This window comes from Fringilla coelebs, assembly GCF_963513975.1.
Source record: "Fringilla coelebs genome assembly, chromosome: 5".
Lineage (NCBI taxonomy): Eukaryota > Metazoa > Chordata > Aves > Passeriformes > Fringillidae > Fringilla > Fringilla coelebs.
Window position 1 is genome coordinate 68224411 of NC_140033.1, and position 19816 is coordinate 68244226.

At 43.2% G+C, this 19816-nt stretch overlaps 1 protein-coding gene across 17 annotated transcripts in view; it reads left to right on the plus strand.

The window, feature by feature from the left end:
* Positions 1-19816, plus strand: part of CACNA1C (calcium voltage-gated channel subunit alpha1 C) — a 450865-nt gene that overhangs the window by 321724 nt on the left and 109325 nt on the right. For all 17 annotated transcript variants that reach the window (XM_084206870.1, XM_084206877.1, XM_084206868.1 and 14 more), the window contains one exon: positions 12492-12582. In XM_084206870.1, the coding sequence (XP_084062996.1) occupies positions 12492-12582 (91 nt within the window). The remainder of the gene's footprint in view (positions 1-12491; positions 12583-19816) is intronic.

Sequence of the window (19816 nt, forward strand, 5' to 3'; positions counted from 1 at the left end):
CAAGAGAGCATCAGAAGGCCTGAAATAATTTGGTGAAGAGGGAAAAGTGTTTCTAGGAATCAGGGAAATTCCCCCATTTTGGGAAGGGGGGCTAAATTCAGGCATGTGCCTGACTCCATCAGCCAGCTGATTGAGTGAGCAGCTCTGAGATAATTGTCTGATCCTAAGGGTCACTGTGATGAGCACCAAATCTCTGTGCCACTTCTGCATGGGAGAATGGAAGCCAGCATGGAGAGCAAACTCCAAAACTGTGCAAATTTTTGCTAACAGGCTCATTTTTTTCTTCTTGCTCCCTTGCAGGCATCAAAGGTTACAACAATTAGATAAGCTTCCAGGCTACTGTAGTTTACATCTTGGGGAAAAAGCTCTTACTATATTATCCTCTCTGAATGAAAATATTTTGTAGTGATCTACAGTGCTCTTGCTCTCTCGCAGCTGAGAATTTGGCTTGTCTTTTTCAACTCACAGGTCCTTCCAGTTCCTCCTTTCCCTGGTTCTTGTGCCCTGAAGCACAAAGAGTTTATATTGACGGCTGCTGGAGCAGTGATGTGTGACCAGCTATAGCACAGAGAGACTGACATTCATGTTAGGGCATTAAGTTTATCCACTATAAAGCAAAGACTGACTGGTGAGATAACACCTCTGTTTTCCCTGCTAGAAGAGAGACTTGTGTTGGTATAGGAATTCTCTCATAGTGCCAGTTTGTTACATAGAAATATCTCTGAAGGTAAGGCTTTAGAGGGAATCCATCGTTTATATAGCTGGCAAAGACACCTTTGTGCAAATAATTTCATCTCTGCCTGCCCTGTTGGCAAGTGTTTCTTGAAGCTGTCAACATTAATCCATTGACACTGGTTCTACTCCTCAGGAGATGACATTAGTCTGTGAGAAAGCTGCCTTTGCTATACCTGCTGATTAATTGCTTTATTTCCCATGGTTAGAGAGGCATAGAAAGCATTTGGTACCAGAAATGCCACAAACCCCCAAGCTGAGTATTCATAGAGCAAGACCATTTCTATTTCATTTTTTAAGCAGATGCCTAAAGTGGGCTCTTAAATCTTTGCAAGGACACTTATAAAGTGGTTTTAAAAACTATGGGGTATTCAGCAGCTCCTGCTGAAGTCAGTGAGGATGGCCCATGGTCAGTGTTTTAAAGTAAGTCACCATTGCAGATGTAGTCTCAAGAGCCTCTTCACTGAGAAGAAAGCGCTGGTGAGCAGGACTGATAGCTGAAATCCTGAGCATTGTTTGGTGTGGTATGAAGAGCTGTCAGGAGAGGGGCTGTGGTGCTCAGGAACGGTAGCTGAGGGACATGAAGCATGTGTTTTGAGTTAGAAACAACTACTGGGGATGAGAACCAATTTTATTACAGTAATCTCAGCCAAGATCAAAGCCACAGTGTGTCTGGCACTGTATATATAGAAATTAAAAGTATGTTGTATGTATTTCCTTTTTACAGGAAATCAAAGCTAGTAAAGTGGGGTTCAGCTGACTAAACACATTAATGCCAATTCAGACACCTCATCATACCCAAGACTGTCATTGTACACTGACAGGTCAAGTATAGCAGCTGAGGCTTGTACTCTTGCAGTGTGATAGTTGGAAGGAATATCCCAAATGGGGTGTCAAAAATGTCATCCAGGGCCTCAGAAAAGGCAGTTGAGTGTGGTTAGTCCAAAGACATGTAGGAAAAGTTTAGTACAAGTAGAACCTTCAGTACTGATCCTGTACTCTGAATGTCTTAGAAGAGTGTGATGGAACCAGCTGTGACAGAAATTGTTCTGGCATGATGTTTTTTTTCTTCCTTGTCCAAATGTTTACTCATCATGACGTATCTCTTTGTCCTCCCTTGTGTATTTTATGTTACAACTTGAAGATGCACATGCAGAGAGGTAAATACTGAAGTCCAGACCAAGAGCTCTGTCTGGGAAGGGCTCAGAGCAGGAAGTCTGGAAGAGCCCAGGACAGACTGAGGGATGCAGGAGGTGCATTAGCAGAGCTCTCCTGGGGAAAAATTCTCATTTCCTCCACCTTGCCCAGCCCTGACTGCCAGGCAGCTCGAGCAGTTCATCCCTTGCTTAAGTCAATTCACAAGCAAGCACAGAAGAAGGCAAAGATAAAAGTATTTTGTTTCAAACACAAGTGGGGTTGGAGCACTGACCCTGCTGTTGCACGGGCAGCGCAGAGGAGCTGTGCGATGAGCTGTGGCTGTCGGGAGATCTGAGGCACAGCTCAGACACAGGGAGCCTTGGTGACATGACACAGCTGAACTGGCACATATGTAACCAAACTGGCAGCAGGGCTGAGCAGCTTGGGAGAGCTGAGCCCTTTTCAGTGCTTTGGGAAGGCTGGGAAGCTTGCAGCAGGACCCTGGTGCAGGCACGGCTCCAAGGGAGCAGCAGTCACACCCTCACTCTGTGCCTGCTGGGCATCCACTCAGTACAGTCTGCTCGTGGGATAGAAATCTCTGCTGGATCTCTCGTGTTTGCTGCTGGGGAGAAAAGCAGGTCTCTCCATGCCAGTTATCTCATAGACAACATCAAGCCTGGAGAGGTGGCGGGGGAAGGAAAACGTATCCAACTGAGGAACTGAACTGAAAATAGCTGTGGCACTGAGTCTGCCTGCTGATGACAGCAGCTCTTCAGTGAGCAGGATTGTAGAGACAAGACAAGACAACAGATTAGAGACTTGGCCTTTCAGATCCTGAGGCCTAAATTCAAATTCAGCTTCAGTGCCCACAGGTAGACTGCTCACATCCTCACTCTCATTTACAAAGTTCACAAACCACAGCATGATGCATCTCTCTTCTCCTTTTTCACTTGAGGAGGGGCTGCACTCAGACATGTTCAAGTTCATGTTCAGTCCAGGTTCAAACTGTAAAGGACTTGTCGTGAACCCAAGGATAGGGGTCCCTTTGGATCAGGGTGAGGATGTTCCCAACTACATTAAAATCCTCAGTCTGAAGCAGCAGAAGGGTTAAGCATCAGAACAAGGATGCAGTGGCAGAGCTGCTGGATCCTCACAGATGTGCAGATCAAAATGTAAGTGTATTATGTTGCTGTTGGAAAAACCAGGAGCTGAATAACAGGGCTATGCCAGGTCATGAATGACTTGTTTTAACACAGCTGTGTGAGGGCAGCTTGCATAACACCTGCCCACACTAAGCTTAACTCAAGCTGTTGTTATCAGTCCCTGACTCTCCTGCATGCTGGAAGTATTTGCAAACCAGGAATCTATTATTTCGAGGCCACTATAAAATGCCTATTTCTTTGGCTCAGGGTAATTAGCCTATTCTCAACGCCTTGCTCAAGAGGTAGAAAAGCTTTAATCATATGTTTGACAAGCTGACTTCAGAGGCAAGGCTCTTTAACTTCAATTTTTGCTTTTCTTCTGGCTGCAGGGTAACACACAGCCTGCCCAGCTAGCGTGTCTCGTGCTTCTGACTCATGATATTGTGATTATAGTGTCTAGTATCAGACTAGTCAATATGTTAGTGAAAGTGTCTGAAAGAACACCACATGCAGGAGCAGCACACAAAATCACAAGCATTTTATTTACTAGGCACAGAAGAAATGTAACAGAGCAGGGCTTCAAAACAGAATTTTATGCACATTTGGGAATAGGAGAGGTGAGCTCCATTTCAGGTCATGAGGCTGGATTGAATCTGTTCAGTGTGGTGCAAGAGCACAACTCCAAGGGGCTGGTGCTTTCACAGAGCCCTGGATTTGGAGAGACCTAAATCTCTAAATGTATATGCTGCTGTATCTGTGGATCAGTGAACCGAATTGCTTGATTGTTTGCCATCAAGGAAAGCATCATCCCTAAGCCTTCTCACACATCCCACATGAATCCTGCTATTAGAAAATGTCTCCACTTGCTGAGCACTCATGTCAGTCAGGCACTGTCTGTTCAGATGGACAGGGCCTTGCTGCTGTTTTTTCTTCATAAGATTAATGCTTAAATATTTTTGCAGGGAGCACACTGCACTCTTCCAGCTTGCAGAGTGGTATTTCAGATTAGAATTCTGTCACTTTTTCCTTCCTACCATCTTTTTGCCTGTGTCCCAGTCACTACCCAGTTGTTCTGCTTGTCCTTTGAAATAATACAGCCCAGTTTTTCCCTCACATTCACTTTTCTTCGGTTTTTTTTTTTGGGGGGGGGGTTGTTTTTTTGTGGTTTTTGGAGGAGGGGGAGGGTAGTTGTTCTTTTGGGTTTTTTGTTTGTTTTTTTTTTTTTTTTGGTGTTTGGTTTTTAGGAGTTTTAGGGGTTTTTTTGTTTGGTTTTGTCTGCCAACAAGAGCCAGTCTCCTGGATAATACTTTCCTTCTTCTATACCAGACAAGATACACCTTCTCATTGGCACAATTCCTGCCTAAGATCCCTGGGTGTAGGGTTGTGCAGGCTTCCTCTGGGGAAAATGTCCATTGTGAGCTACCAGGGCATGATTTCCCACCCACTGCACCACTCCAACAGTCCTTGCTGTTCCCACCTATCCTCCTATGTGCTGCAGATCACAAATTTTAGCCACTCACTGAGTTCTCAGGCAGGCATCACACACCTTGAAATGGCTTTTGACAGGCAGGAATGTCATGAAACAGCCAGAGCTGCATCTCAGTCCCTTTGAAGCTTTGCAGTCCAGGTGTAAAGCAGACACCTAGACTCCCTGGAGAGTTTCTGATGACCTAAGCAGATCAGCTTGGAAGGAGCTTCTATAATTTTTTTTTGCTTCTCCCAGACTCTGCAGGGAAGATGGATTCACAGGGCTGTGCACTGCAAGAACAAAGATGCTGCTGCTGAAGTAGAGACCCTAATCAGAGTTACCTTCCCATCATGCAGGTGTATATTGGTGTAGGTGGGCAGATGCAGAAGTTCCCCATGAACAGGAGCTGCAGAATGAGCTGCAGTTGCAGAACCCAGCATATGGGCTGCTTTTAAACCACATTTGTGCTGAAAACCTGTGTGCTGTCTATTTTCATTAATAACAGTGCCAGTGAGAAATATGAATAACCTCATGATTATTAGAGGCACAAAAAGCAGAGGGATTTTCGGTGGTTTTTATTGTCTCCAGGGCACTTCCTTTGCCATTAGTTATTTTGCTCATGATCAATGTTTGTATCACTTCCCAACGCATTATCTGCAGGGTTTGCAGCTCTCATGCCCCCATTTTGAAGGCGCCTGCAAGACCAGCCTGCAATAATGGAATCCTTCTGATTTTCTAGTGAGATGTCCTGCTTTTTGTGCCCAGATATAATTTTGTGGGATTGTTTCAGGAGCATTTGATGGCTCTGCTGCCTGTCCTAGTTCCTCTGCTAAAAATCACAAAGAATGAGAGTGAAAACTTGTAGAACTCTTACAAATGGGCTGTTGTAATTTGTTCACAAAATGCTGTTGAAAGAGTCATAGATCCTCAGCAGTTTTGCCTTTCCTTCATTTTGTCTGTCCATCCTTGAATTACCTCAGAATTCTGTGGGGAAGCAGAGAGGTTGCTAAAAAGCATTATACTGGCAAAAGAAACACCATAAACCATGTCCTGGCAAATAAATGCCTTGCACTTTGGCACCTCAGTTGTTGCTCCTAGCAAGGCAAAGGATGCAAGTCATTTATCAGGCAAGAAAATCAGTTTAGGAGGTCATAGGAGGATCCAGATTCAGGAGAGGGACATCTTTCAAGGTGTGTTCTGGTAGCACCTCTGTCACCCTGTGACCCAGCCAATCCGTCCTCCTTCAGCCACAGGGATTGTGAGAGTTGCTTGCATTGCCCTTGCAGGCAGGTTCTCTGCATGGAATGGGCTCCTGCAGCAGACTCAGGTGTTTGCTCAGCAGCACAGCAGTTATCCAGGGACACTGCCCCTCTTGCCCTTTTCAGCAGAGAGTTCAACTCCTTCCTGCAAAGTCTGCTTTGGGGTGAGTCCCATGCCCTGCGCTTACAAGATATTTTGAGATTACCACAGGTTATGCAAAGAAAAGCTTTGTTCTTCAGGCAGGAAGTGCAGAGAGATTTTAAGTTCTTCCTTTCAAATCCAGAACAGAACATGTGTGCCACTGGCAAAGGCTGTCACTTGGCAGGGCCAGCAGTTTGACTGCACCCATTACTTGGTCTTCCATGCACGTGCATTCCACTCGCTGGCTGTAATGAACACATATTTATGGGATCCAGCATATTACTGTCAATATTGCTGTAAAAAGAAGGGAAATGGCAGCTGTTCAAACTAGCTGAGGAGTTTGTTACTGTAAAATAAATCCCAGGAAGATTAATTAGTAGCAAGGTAATGCATTTATAGGTGTGCAGTAATCTGCATGTGATAATGACAGATCTGTTAATCACAGGCCTGCACAATTAATACATTTCACTCTCTCTCCTCTTCCCCTTCAGTAAGATATAGATTTATGTAGCCCATAGCTATATCCCCTCAATATGTGTATGGACATATGGTGACTCTCTGGAAGGGGAGAAGGATGAGTTAAAACAAGCATTTATAAATAAAAGATACACTTTGCAATTTATATTGTAAAATGGCTAATCTATCTATGAATGAAACATTTGATGATACAGCACTCCATCTCAGTATTGGCAATGCTCCTGCTTTGTGCTGCTCCATTCAGTAAAGCAGTGTTACACTGCACCAGCCTCTGTGCTGCAGCCCAGTGCCCAGACTGGGCTTGGTGTGATCACAGCTCCTGGCCCTACACAGGGGTTGTGGTGCCTTTCATGGATGGAAAGATGTTTTTACCAAAATCCTTTTCTGTTTGACTGAAGTGGAAGCAACTGGCAATTACTTCATGCCTCTTTGTTAATTGTGTTCTGTGGCTGACCTTGAGTGAGAGGGTGAATCCAGCTCGTTCTCCTTGCTGTATTCATCTGTGCATCATCCAAAATCAGGTTATGCAAAGTGTGTATGTTACATGTGTTCAATGTAATAGAGTGTATAATACTGTCCTTATGAGTATTCATCTCTGAGCCCTTAGAAAATATTTTCCCAAGTATTTTCACAATTTTTCTGGGTATTTTTTTACTGTGCTAGATTTATTGACACATTGTCTAAGTTTGGGAGCCATGCAACCACCAAAATCCTACACATAGTTCAAGTTCCCTTTCTTCTCCTGTAAAAGCTTTCCTGACACAGAGCTCCTTTTCAAAGTAGAAAACACTAAAGAATTCCCCAGTCACATCTACTATATTTTCCTGACAAAATCGGGACATCCATGGAAAACTAATGTCTTACCTCTGCAATTTACCTTCTGGATACTGCTTACATTTAAGAGCATAGCCACTGATTGTTCCCAAGGCACTGCATGCATGGAGCAGAGTGAAAGCTGTATCTTATTTAAATTAATGAGTTAGATAAATGACTGCAGCATTTTCAAAACAGGCAGAAGGGGAAAGCTAGGTAATATTCATATATTAATTAAAATGAGAGCTCTCCACCAAAAAAAACCACTAATAAATTGATATTCTGCCCATAGACTCATTCATGAAATGATGGGCATGAAAGGCACCGCAGGAAGGAGGGTTTTACCAGAGACAAAATCATTCACTTGATACATATACTGTTAAAGGAAGCAGCCTGGGTATTGGAATTTATTCTTGTTGTGCTTGATAGGAAAAGAAATCTTAAATCCAGCTGGAGAATTCACAGGACCACTTTGCTCTTTAGATTTGCTTTATAGTTGTGCAGAGTCCCACTTGGGAGACATTAGCATCAGTAATAGCTATAGAACTTAGCATTTAGTGTGATGTGTGTCATCTGCACCTCTCAGAGAGGCTGCCAGGGCAACTGCAGAATCACACCCCCCTGGCAGAGAAACTGAACAGGTATGTACAAAAGCTTGGTCATATGGCCAAGGTGAGACAATAAAGTGAAATGATGGGTAAGTGGCTTCAGGTCTCTCAAATGCTAGTGTGGGCAAAGGGGGTTATTTACACCCATATTTTGCAAAGTAATTCATTACCAGTAGACTTTGGCATACTGGAGAAATTAGAGTCTGAGTGAGCATATTATACAAGTCAATCAAATGTATTGTTGGCTTTTTTAAATCTAAAAGCCCACTGCAAGGCTTTTTCCACTATGAGTACTGCTGGATAGTCCCACTGTTTCAAGTCAGGTGCCTAACCCAAGGATGTAAAGTAAATGTCTTCTTTAACCAGTCCATAAACTGAGGAACACATCAGCGTGGCATTCAGAAAACCTGTGGTTTCTATCTGCCTCTGCAGCCTAACTCAAACAGCTAAATCAGGGGAGAAGGGAAGTCAGACCATGTGAATAGTCTGCAATATATCCAGTTTTATAGTTAATGCCCAGATCTGCAAAGTCATGTAGTAACATGTCCCACTAAAATCCATGTAAAGTTTTTGTCTGTGTTTCTGGAACTGGGCACCCTTTGCCCAAGCATGATTGCCGCTGAGTCTTAAAATGTCACAGTATTAAAGTGAGATTCGGCAAGAAGTGTGACAGCATTATATAATCCATGCAAATAAATCTGAATATTAAAATTACTTCCACTGCCAAGATGACAAGAATTTCATAAATGCAAGTGCAACAGTGGAAATTATTTTTCTGGACTGGAAAGCAAATATTGTTCTCCAAGTGTATGAATGAAAAATCGTCTCAGGTCTGCACAGAAGGGTATTTGCTTTGCCAGCTTTCTGTTTCAGTGGTTGGCTGTCTTTTGGCAACCTGCCATCCAATAATTCATTGCATGCCCATGGGGCACTTCATCGGGGGAGGGACATATGTTAGTGCAAGAGTAGAGCTGGTATCAGAGCTTGATGCTAGTGACATGGAACAGAGGCTCTCAAAGGGTCTTGCACATCTGTCTAGTCAGCCACAGATTGCAGACTCTGCTCTCATTTTGCTCTGTTAGGTCTCATCTCAGAGCTAGAATTAACATAACACAAAGCATTTTTTCACATTTGTTTTTAAGGAAGCTGCAATATAGCTTTTGTTGCTGCTTTAACTGCTGCAGGAATGCCATGTAAGTGATGTGAAATTGGAGTTTAGGTAGTCCAGGAGAAAAAGTCTATGTTCAGTGGTGATCCACACTGTGGCAAAATGTAAGAAGTGCGAAGGCTTCAGAAGGGACTGGAGAGAGAATATCAAACCTATTGGTCCTTGTGATTTGCACTGTTGAAACTATGAGATATTTGCCTGCCTTTAGAAAGTTGTTTTGCTTCCCTTTAAAAGAATTACCATCTATGCTACCTAGAGAATATGTAACTAATGGGAGATTTCATCAACTCCAGTGGGTTAAGGGTTCAATGACACATCTGAAAACTGGAGATTCCCATGTAAGCAAAGCCACCATGATTTGTATCAGCCTTTGCATATTTTTTGCCTTTGTCTCAACTCCCAAAATTACAAGGAGGAAATGGCCATTGAGACAGCATTGTCTGTATGCCATGGTCCTAAACACAATTCTGGTCTGGACTTGAGCCCACCATTTGGAAAAAACATCTCTTCCTGATTAAAACATTCCTGTGGTGGATTTACCACCAGCATTCTTAGTACATGGTTCCAGTAATTAATTACCCAGACTGCAAAAAATGCCTGCCTTGTTTCTAGACTGGAGCCAGGGTGTGGGCACAGGGTCTGGCTTCTCTGAGAACTGAGTCAGATAAGAAAGCCATCTGGGCTGTGCTTGGTCTACTTCCTCTTATATTCAGCCCCAGTTTATGCACAACTCTTCAGCAGCATCTTCTATTTTCTGGTTTTGTTAACTGGCCTGAATGAACCTCGCAGTGCTGCACACCTGATTGTCCCCTGGTGATATGAATGGAGGTGGTGTGATGTGCCAGGTAAAGGGATTGTGCTCCTGAGAGCACATGGCATTGGGGAACTCAGCCCTAACGTCCCCTCTGTCCTGACCTTTATCCTCTAGACCATCATTCCTCTAATACTTCATACCATGATAATACTTTTGATTGTCCTTAACATTTTCCATCGGCGCAGTGCAATGAGGTGAGGTGTAAATCCTGTGAGGTGGTGCCAGCAAAGTGATCCATGGGGTCTCTTCAGCCCATGTTCCACTGCACCTGCACCTCTCACTTTACTGAAGTTTCACTTTCTGCAGCAGTAAGGTCAGGGAAGTACAGGGCACACTATAAGATGTCTCTGGGACATGACCCACAAACTTAAATTCATTAAGTTCACGTTTTCAAGAGCTGGATATAAAAAAAGAACAGAAAGCAAGTGACAGTTATGGTCTGACAATCTGTTAGTGATATTTCATACCTCTGTGTACCTTTGTTTTGCATTTTGCACGTTTAACACACATGATGAAGTTTTCAGACAGAAGTGGATATCAGGTGTAAGCTGAGTTCCTTGTTTTTGTCTTTTGCCTGTCACTGGCTGCATGTTCTCTGTTGATGTCTTGTTCCTGGTACTTGACACTGACCATCTTGTCTGTGAAAGGAAGCCCTCCAGCTGGTTTGCCTGATGAGAAGAAAGGAAAGTTTGCTTGGTTTAGTCACTCCACAGAAAGCCATGGTAATGTTCCACTGCACTCTGTGTCCACGCTGCATGTGTCTGTGTGTCTGTATGTCTCTGTGCAGACTGGCCTACAAATCAGATTTTTATTCTCCTGCATGTGAGTGCCTGGCTTTGTCTGTTGCTTGTGCAGTGTCCTCTTCATGCACTCAGAATAATAAGCTGCTCTGCAAATCAATCTCATGCTAATGTCTTCAGAATAGTTTTCCATTTGCAAATAAGCTCAAATATGTCTTGAAAGTGTTTTACCTCATCTTCCAAACTGACTTGTGAAATATCAGCATTTTGGGTTTACTCCTGCAAGGCTTACTTTGGACAAAAAAATTTAATTTTGAATGTTGAATTTTTTTCCCATAGCTTACTTGACTGTTTCATGTATATCAGAACATGAATTCAGTTTATTCCTTAATTTGTCTTTCCAAATAGACAAGATTATTAAAACATCTGTCTTCATAAAGGAGCAGGCACCATTAGAGTACAATATTTCATAGTTCTGTCAAAAGTGCTTGAGAGTCCATTATTTCATGTGGTCCTAAGAACACAGTACAAGAATTTTAGATTTCCCAGTAAGTGTGTTGGAGGTATGTGAATTGCTGTGATGGGATGAAGGAAAGATAGCTCATTTTGAGGGACATTTCTACCATAATGCTTTCAAAGCAGTAACCCAGAATATTTTTGAAAGAACATTTCTGATGTCTTTTTAGCCCCTGAAAGAAGACCATGTCCCCATATGCATCTTCCCAAATGAAATGCAGAACCTATTTATTCTACACTGTCTCATTTTGCACCAATGACCCATCAATAGACATATTCTTGCCACTGAGTTACATATTCCTGCAGGCTGTTAGAAATCTCACCAACAGCTAACAGCACATGCTATCAAGCCTCATCTGAGATACGTATCCAGCTAATACAGGTCATGTCCTGAAGTTCTACCAGGCTCCTGGGAAGTCTGTTTAACTGCTCCAGCATTCAATCTTAAGTATAATATTTTCTCTCCTTTTTTTGTGTATTCCAAAAGGGGTGAGGAGGGAACAGGACACATCCTATCCATTTTCCTGCCTTTAAGATTGTGTAAAGAGTGATTGGAGCTTATGCAGGAGCTCTGAGCTACTGGGGAAATGAAAATGCCGTGGGTTTGAGGGAATTTTTTTTTTTTTTTTTTTTTTTTTTTTTTTTTTTTTTTTGGTCTGTAGAAGCAAATAAAATCTTTGTTTGAGAACAACTAGAAACTGGTTCCCAAATCTAGATGAGAGAGGTTCACACCTAAGGTTGCTTTCATTTGATGTTTGTTCCATGGTACTTCTGTAAAAGCCTAGAAGGTTCTGTCCAGCTCTTAGCTGCAAGAGTCAATATAAAGCTGCACCAGAGTCCATATTAATTGGCTCCTTTGTTGGTAATATCTGAGTGGGTCAGAGAGTCTGAATTCTCTGAATTTCTTATACCTCTAGGTCCAGTTTCTGGGTGTAAAGTTGAATCACATTCATGGTTAGTAAATGACAGATGAGCCATCAGTATTCTTCATGTGGTACATGCTATCAGGCTAACAGAAGCTGTTTATCTGCATGCATCTCAATCCTGGTAATTTTTATTTGTCTTCTAGTGATTGCACAAAAGATTGGGGAGGGCAGTGAGGTGGTTGGGCTGTTGCAGGTAAAGAGGTTTTTTAAAAATGTTCCATGGAATCAAACTTCTTGTCAGGTTTGTCAGGGTTTTTACTTTCCAGTGTTCTCATTCATAAAATTTCCAGAAACTGACACTGAAAGGAGGAGAGCAGCAGCTTCTTCCCTTTTCTTTAGCATTTGAGTTACTTTTATGCTCCTGAAGTCTACCTGCCCAACCTGCTCTGTACAGGGAGGCACTAGACTTGCTCAGCAAATTGTTTAATGCTCAGCAGCTGCAGCTGAGGGTCCTTCCATGAAGCCAGCTCCTTCAGCCACGCACCCATTAAGAGGTGTGCCAGGTTCTAATGGCCATCCCTCTCTTTTTCTTCCCTTTGACTCTTGCAGTGAGCATGCCCACCAGCGAGACCGAGTCCGTGAACACCGACAACGTCCCTGGAGCGGACATGGAGGGCGAGAACTGCGGCGCGAGGCTGGCGTGAGTACCCAGATATCATCCCAAGGAGCCCCAGCCAGGGAGTCATGTGCTCTGACCCCATGACTCAGGAGCCTGAACAATTGCTTTATTAAGCTATACTATTCTACACTAATACTATATTAAATCACATACTAAAGAGACACTATGCTAAAGAATACTAGAGAAAAACCTGTGACGGGACAAAGCTTTGACCCAATGGCCAATCTATCCAAACAACCCTCAGCAGAATCCAATTAACAAACCACTTTGGGTAAACAATCTCCATAACACATTCCACATGTGCAAAACAACAGGAGCAGCAAGTAGAGATAAGAATTGTTTTCTCTTCTTCTCTGAGCTTCTCACTGCCTTTCTCAGGAAAAATCCTGGGAGAGAGTTGTGCTGGCTGCTCTCTGTGGAGAGAGCTGTGGCCACACCTGCACTCAGATCATGTGTCAGGGGCTGGGTTGAGCTGGGGGGGAAGCCAGGCAAGTGTCAGGCTTTTCAAGATGAACAAAACCCACCAGGGGTGAAAGGAGAGGCTGGAGAAGATCTATTGAAGAAGTGTTCTTATTTTGAAATTCCTCGTTGATGATAGTCTTTCAAAACCAGTATATGTAGGCTGAAGAGTGGAAATGACTGGTCTATCTTAATTTTTCTAAAGATTCTTCTACACTTTACAATGTAGAATAATAGAAATACATTGAGGGTAATTCCCATCTTGCAGACCAAATTACACCCTTTAAATGCTGAGCAGGGTACTGTAAGTGATAAAGAAATACAACAATTAGGAGGGATTAATGCCTCCTTGAAATTACACCATTGTAATAAGTGGAGATGCTCAAGAATGTGTGCAATAGCAGTTAAGAAATGCCATAATATGTGGTGTACTTTTTAGCCTCACAGAGAGCAAGTATAGGCACGAGGAGTCCTTTATTCCCTTTTGCATTATTTAAACAAAAATGGACTTTATGCTGTGGGGCAATACGTTATTCCTTCCCAATTTCCTTGACACATGAGCTAAATATATCAGTGCTATAGCTTGTATCATGCTGGAGTATTTTCAGGCTCTGTCCTATCCTGGGAGCTACCTTGAGCCCTTGGATGTTGCTTAAATGGACCAGATGGGATCCATCCTAGGGTGATGAGGGAGGTGGCAGAACTCTCCAAGCCTCTCTCCATCTTTTATCTTCAGTCCTGGCTCACCAGGGAGGTCCCAGATGACTGGAAGCTGGACAATGTGACACCCATCCCTAAAAAGCCAAAAGGAGGATCTGGCAAACACCAGGTTGGGGACAGAGTGGCTGGCCAGTGGCCAGGCAGGAAGGGACCAGGGGTGATGACTGACAGCAGCTGAACATGAGCCAGCAGAGTGCCCAGGAAGGCCAGTGGCTCCTGGCTTGGATCAGGAATGGTGTGGCCAGCAGGAGCAGGGCAGTGATTCTTCCCTGTGCTCAGCACTGGTTGGGCAGCACCTCGGGCGCTGTGCCCAGTCCTGGGCTTCTCAGCTCAGGAGGGATGCTGAGGGGCTGGAGTGAGTCCAGAGAAGGGCAGCAAGGCTGGTGAGGGGTCTGGAACACAAATCCTGCAAGGAGCAGCTGAGGGAGCTGGGAGTGTTCAGCCTGGAGAGGAGGAGGCTCAGGGCAGACCTCGTCACTCCACAAGTACCCGAAAGGAGGGAGTAGCCAGGAGGGGTCAGGCTCTTCTCCAAGGCAACAGGACAGGATGACACAGCCTTAAGCTGTGCCAGGGGAGGTTTAGTTTGGACATTGGGAAGAAATTCTTCACAAAAAGGGTGATTGGACACTGGAATGGGCTGCAGGGAGCTGGTGGAGTCACGGTCCATGGAGGTGTTTCAGTAAAGACTGGATGTGGCACTCAGTGCCATGGTCTGTCTGAGTGACAAGGTGATGTTAGGCCATAGGCTGGACTTGATAATCTCAAAGATCTTTTCCATCCTAGTCAATTCTGTGTTACTCTGTGATCTGCATTATAAGATGTGGCATGTGGAATATATTGTCATTTCAATCTCTGCTTTCCTTTAAGAGTCACTCAATGACTTACAAGTCCCCAGAGAAATTATTTGTGATCACTTTTCTCCACCTGCCTGCTGTTGGGAACCTGCTGAGTCTTTTAGTTTAGGTTATGAACCCTTTCCTGCAGGAGCCAGGCTAGATGTATTCACAGCACAGGGGCAGTTTTAGCCCTTTCTTTGGCACCCCACCAAGCTGCTTGTGCTTTTGGCACTGTACAGGAAGCATCAGCTGGGGGGTCCACTCTGGAGAACCCTCTTTGTGCTGCAGCTATGGCTCACAGAATGGGTCAGGCTGGAAGGGACCACCCTGGCTCACCTGGTCCAGAGTGGCAGCCAAAGCTGACCCAAACCTTCACAACTCCAGCTGGGCCTTCCCTGTTTGTTGGTATGAGGTGGAGCAGCACATCATTCCTTGTGGGAACCTCCTGTGTCAGGAAGCTGTCATTGTTGCTTTCCAGGAACCTCCTGGATGGTTTTGCTTTGCTGTGTTGCTTCTCCAGAATATGTCAGAGTAGTAAAGTCTCTCATAGGTGTGGACACGGTGCCAAGAAGAATGGCAGCAGTTACTCTAAGGTTTCATGTATTTTTAATATTACAGCTTGCATTCATTTAATGTTCTTAATCCCAAAGGATCCTAAAGCACTTTATGAACTGTAAATGCAGGGATTGTTTTCACAGCATTAGAGTTCAGTCACCTTCAGGGTAGAATGTGACAGGAGTTTAGAAACAACAGGCACAAGTGTTTAAGGGGTTGTATGAGGGATAACTTGTTTTGTGCAGAAATTGCATTGGGAATTTTGGCAACCAGAACACAATTATCTTAGCTGGAATGTGGCCAGGAGGGCTGAAGTTAAACCCAGCTCTAAATGTAATCATGGCTTAGAATGGAGTTTACTTAAAATAGCCCAGCATGCTCATGGGAGAAGGCAGTACCTTGATTTGGCATTAGGAGAAGGGATGGCCAAGTCCAATATATGTTAGGGAGAAAGACACAGGAAATGTACAGGAAAACAGAATTTCATTTCTTCTTCTCATGTTTGAAATGTTAAAGCTGGGCCCAAAGTTTCAGCAGAGTGGGACATATAAGATTCAGAGAGATAAACAATTTCCTTGCCACTTTTCACTTCATCTGGAAATGGGTGATGTATAGCAGACAAATCAAAATCTGTTATTGAGGAGAGTTTGTTTAGTCCTTACCCAAGGACAGTTGAGAATCCTCAAGGCCTCCCTCAGATTGCTTTTCATCTCTAAGAGATGGATAGGCTCCTTCCTCCATGAAAATGAATGGCTGTAGCACTGATTATGAAATTCTGGAGTGAGATACAAATTTTGCCAATGCCGCCTGCTTTTGTAAAATATTTGATTCAAGCTTGTGGATCTGCAAATTCCTTAGTTATGGGCCAACTCAGACCTGCCTCTGATTCTGAGGCTTAGAATTCCCTTCTGCTTTCTTTATTACTGTATCACACACTTAGGCAGGCAAAGAAACCAGCTGTCATTCTTTCAAGAAATACTAAGTGCTCTTCTTTTTACTGAGTCCTCATTCAAACCCCCCATAGGTCAATATTCCTTCTGGAACATATAAAATATAAGCAAGGATCTATTTGAATGAGTGTGTTCTTTTATTGGAACCTAAGAATCAGAATTTGGCCCAGTGTTCAAGAACGGTGAAAATTCATGCAAGAAGTCAGTTGAGCTTTTAAAAAAAGTTCCTCATCAAGTACTAAATTTTGAGTACTAGCATTAATAATATACTAGCATACAGTCATGTCATCCTGATTTGCTCCAGCTGAAGGTTAGGCCTGGACTTTTGAGCAGTCACCTACTCTCTCCTTCTGCAGTTGGGATGGTTAGCCAAAATTTTTATTCAGTTGTTGAGTTTCACCTGTTGCAGATGAGTCTGTGTCTTTACCAGCACTCTAAACTCACCCTGTGGCTGTGAGTCCCCATTGCTTTGCTATAAATACACTCTTTCCCAGAGGGCAGAGGCTGCTCTGGGCAGACAGGACTGAAGCAATGTGGGGTTTTCAAGTCAAAGGCAATATTTCTTTATTTATTGACAGCCAGCTTCCTGATACCCCAGCACCACCAGTACAGTTACAGGCTGGGCTTGCTATCAAAATGCACTCATGATAAAAGGAAAAAGATGCCCAGGAGACTGAAAGAAAATTCTTTTTCATTGAAGGCAACTTAGAATTACTCACTATTCTTTCTGTTCTTTTAAAATCTGTAGAGTTTTGAAAGGCTGGGTCTGTGACTGACAGAAGGATCTGCTTGAGAAGCCAGGCTCAAATGTGCCTTTTGGAAAAGGAGATCTTCTCTGACAGCCTTTCTCAGCTCCATAGAGACATATGCTATGTGAGATCAGGAGAGTACCTCTCAAACACAAACTATTGCCTGCTGATAAATTGTTTCAAAGAAGCTTTTATTTCTCTAGTATCCACACTACAGAAACTGCCTCTATCAGCTGTCCTGTCTGGGGTAATGCCAGCCTTCAAACCAGCAGGGGTTTCAGGAGGACTCCAGGAATTTTAGAACTAATCTAAGAATTTTATAACTATAACAAAGCAAAAACCAACAAGTTTAATTCATAATGATTTCTGGTGTAATTCTGCTGGCAGTGGGAATGCTGTGGCACAGCACAGTTCATTTCCTAAGGAAGTATACTTTATCAGGCATCTGAATTTGAAAATGGTTTTGCAGGCTTCCACAGGACATTGAAAAGCATCCCACAACTTCCACAATATATTATTCCTGTCATGGTACTGCCTTGTACTGGGCTGACATCTGCCCTGCAGTAGGAGCACAACAGCTTTTATCCTCAAGGACAGCATTTGGGAGTGGAACTTTTCTTATTTTGATGTGTCACAGCTTTCATAACCTGTTGCCTCAGGGTACAAAGAAACACTTCTCCTCTGCAGCAGGCTCCAGTGGGACAAACCCAGACCCCAGAGCAGTGGGGTTCTGTTTGCAGGGTATTCTTATACCCAAAGCTTCCCAATAGCAGTAATTTCCCTGAGCCTCTGGGGTTACTGCTGTGCAGGACTCAGATTCCTGAGCACAGGCTATTGCTCATAATCAGGAGTAATCTGTTCTGTGCAGGGTGTCAGCATATATAATCTTCCAATACAAGCAGGATGTTAATTTTCTAATACAACCATACAGATCTGGAGTGCCACAATAGAGCTTGCTTTTATACATATGTATTAGCTCAAAAAAAGACCTCTGTGAAAGCTAATGCTCCATAGAGCCTCAATAGAAAAGTGAAGCACTTGAGCTCAAAGGGAAAGAGAGCTTAAAATTATCTGCTTTCATTGAAACAATAACCCACTTGGCATTTTTGCCTTAGCCAGGATTTCCATACATATGGGGGACAGTTCAATTGCTTTTCCACCAAAGACAGTTCAAACAATAAAACAGGATAAACAAAAACTAACCTACACTGGCTTTCCAACTGAAAACAGTGTCCTAAAAGTTTTATGAGCAATAGAAGGTTTCCCTGGCAGCTGAAGGGTCAGTGATTTTTCCTTTGGTGCTTTTCTGGCATGGAAATTAATTCCTGTGCAGTTCCTGCAACAATCAGTACAGGAGCCAGTGGAAAAGGTAAAAATTTTCTTGCAGGTTTGCTGTAGTTGCTGGTTTTCATCTTAAGAGAAGATGAGCTCCTTGTGATGTGATGGAACCAAAGTTCCAAAGCTCTGAAACCACTGCTGACTTCAGACAAACTCATAGGATCAACCTTATGTGTCAGTCTCAGATACTGCTCTCCAGCTTCTTACTAGCAAAGTGCTTTTAATATTCACAGCCAGCTCTAGGTGTGTGTCTAAAGGACAGCAGCATGCCCTTATGGAAGAGGAATTTTCTTCCTGCTTCAGATTCTGTGACAGGCCTTTCTGTCACTTGCCACAGGGAGAGCAGGATTTTTTACTGAATGCTGAAATGCTGGCCTGTTTTCCTGGCCTGTAAGAAAGCCTGTTGAATAGGAAACCAACTCAATTTTACGTTAGATTCAATTTCCTCAAGGCTATTCTGTAGATTCTTATTGTGCCACCTTACCAGTTACTGCACGAGTGCACCACATTTCCCCAAAGCAGAATCCATGTCCCACCAGGACTGCCTTCTCTCAGAACTAAAATCTGTGAGATATGGCCAGAGAAGCTCTTTGGATGTTCTCCAAAGCTGTATATTCCCTAGAAGCTTAGTAAAGTCCAGTTCTGTGTGCCTGCTTTTCTGACACTTTTACTGGTATCCAAAGGTTTTTAGGAGTGCTTATGAAGATGTGGTTGCCTCTAAGTTGGGATCAAACAACATAAAAATAGTTGTGACCAGAAAGTTAGATAATGGTCCTGTTTGATAATGTCCACACCCAGAAAACAACTGTAATGTGGCCTTTGTGTCATGCTTGGTGACCTACAAGATTTTTCCAGAATTGGAATGTTGTATGAATGCTAGAATTGTCTGTTGGGTGTACAATTCCACAGAGCCCTCAGTCCCTGTTACACAAAACTGTCACGTCCTTCACAAATGCCTTCTCTGGTGTCCAGAGAAGGGAAATGAAGGCTTTATCTCTCAGAACGTGGGATATCTCATTGCATTTGAGTTATGCTGATTATCCAGAGTTTATGTTGATAAAAACCTTTAAATTTCACCATCTTGTCTGTGTGTTGTACATAACAATGTAAGGTTGGAGGAGCTCTAGAGAATTTCAAAGATAGCTAGTCAAACAGAGATCTGATTTTTGTGTTTGTTTTTCTAAAAGAAAAGCTGAGTTACATGGTTCCTGTGATAAAAGCACTCAGTAGTGATCTGAAATGGTTTTCATTAGGCTCCTATACCATCATTTTAAACAAGAGTTTCTCAAGGCATTCCAGAGTTGGACACGATTGGAGTCACCCTCTTTCTCCCACAAACGACACAAACCTCCCAGGCACCCGAGCTGCAAGAGATCCATGTTTAAGCTCAGCAGAGAATCTGGTCCACTCTGAACCCATTAAGTGCCAGCTTGGAACACCACAGACACTGTGGCACAATTTCCAGACTATTTGACAGCCCCTAGTGATGCCATAAAAGCATTTTTTTATGTGACATTGGTAACCCAAGTTCTTAAAAAAAAATTTAATCCTGAGTAATTTGAAAAACGTGTTTCAGATTCATGCATAATGTTTTCAGAAGCATTTATTATACAGTTTATTTCCAAAATTCCATTTCACTCTCTGATTC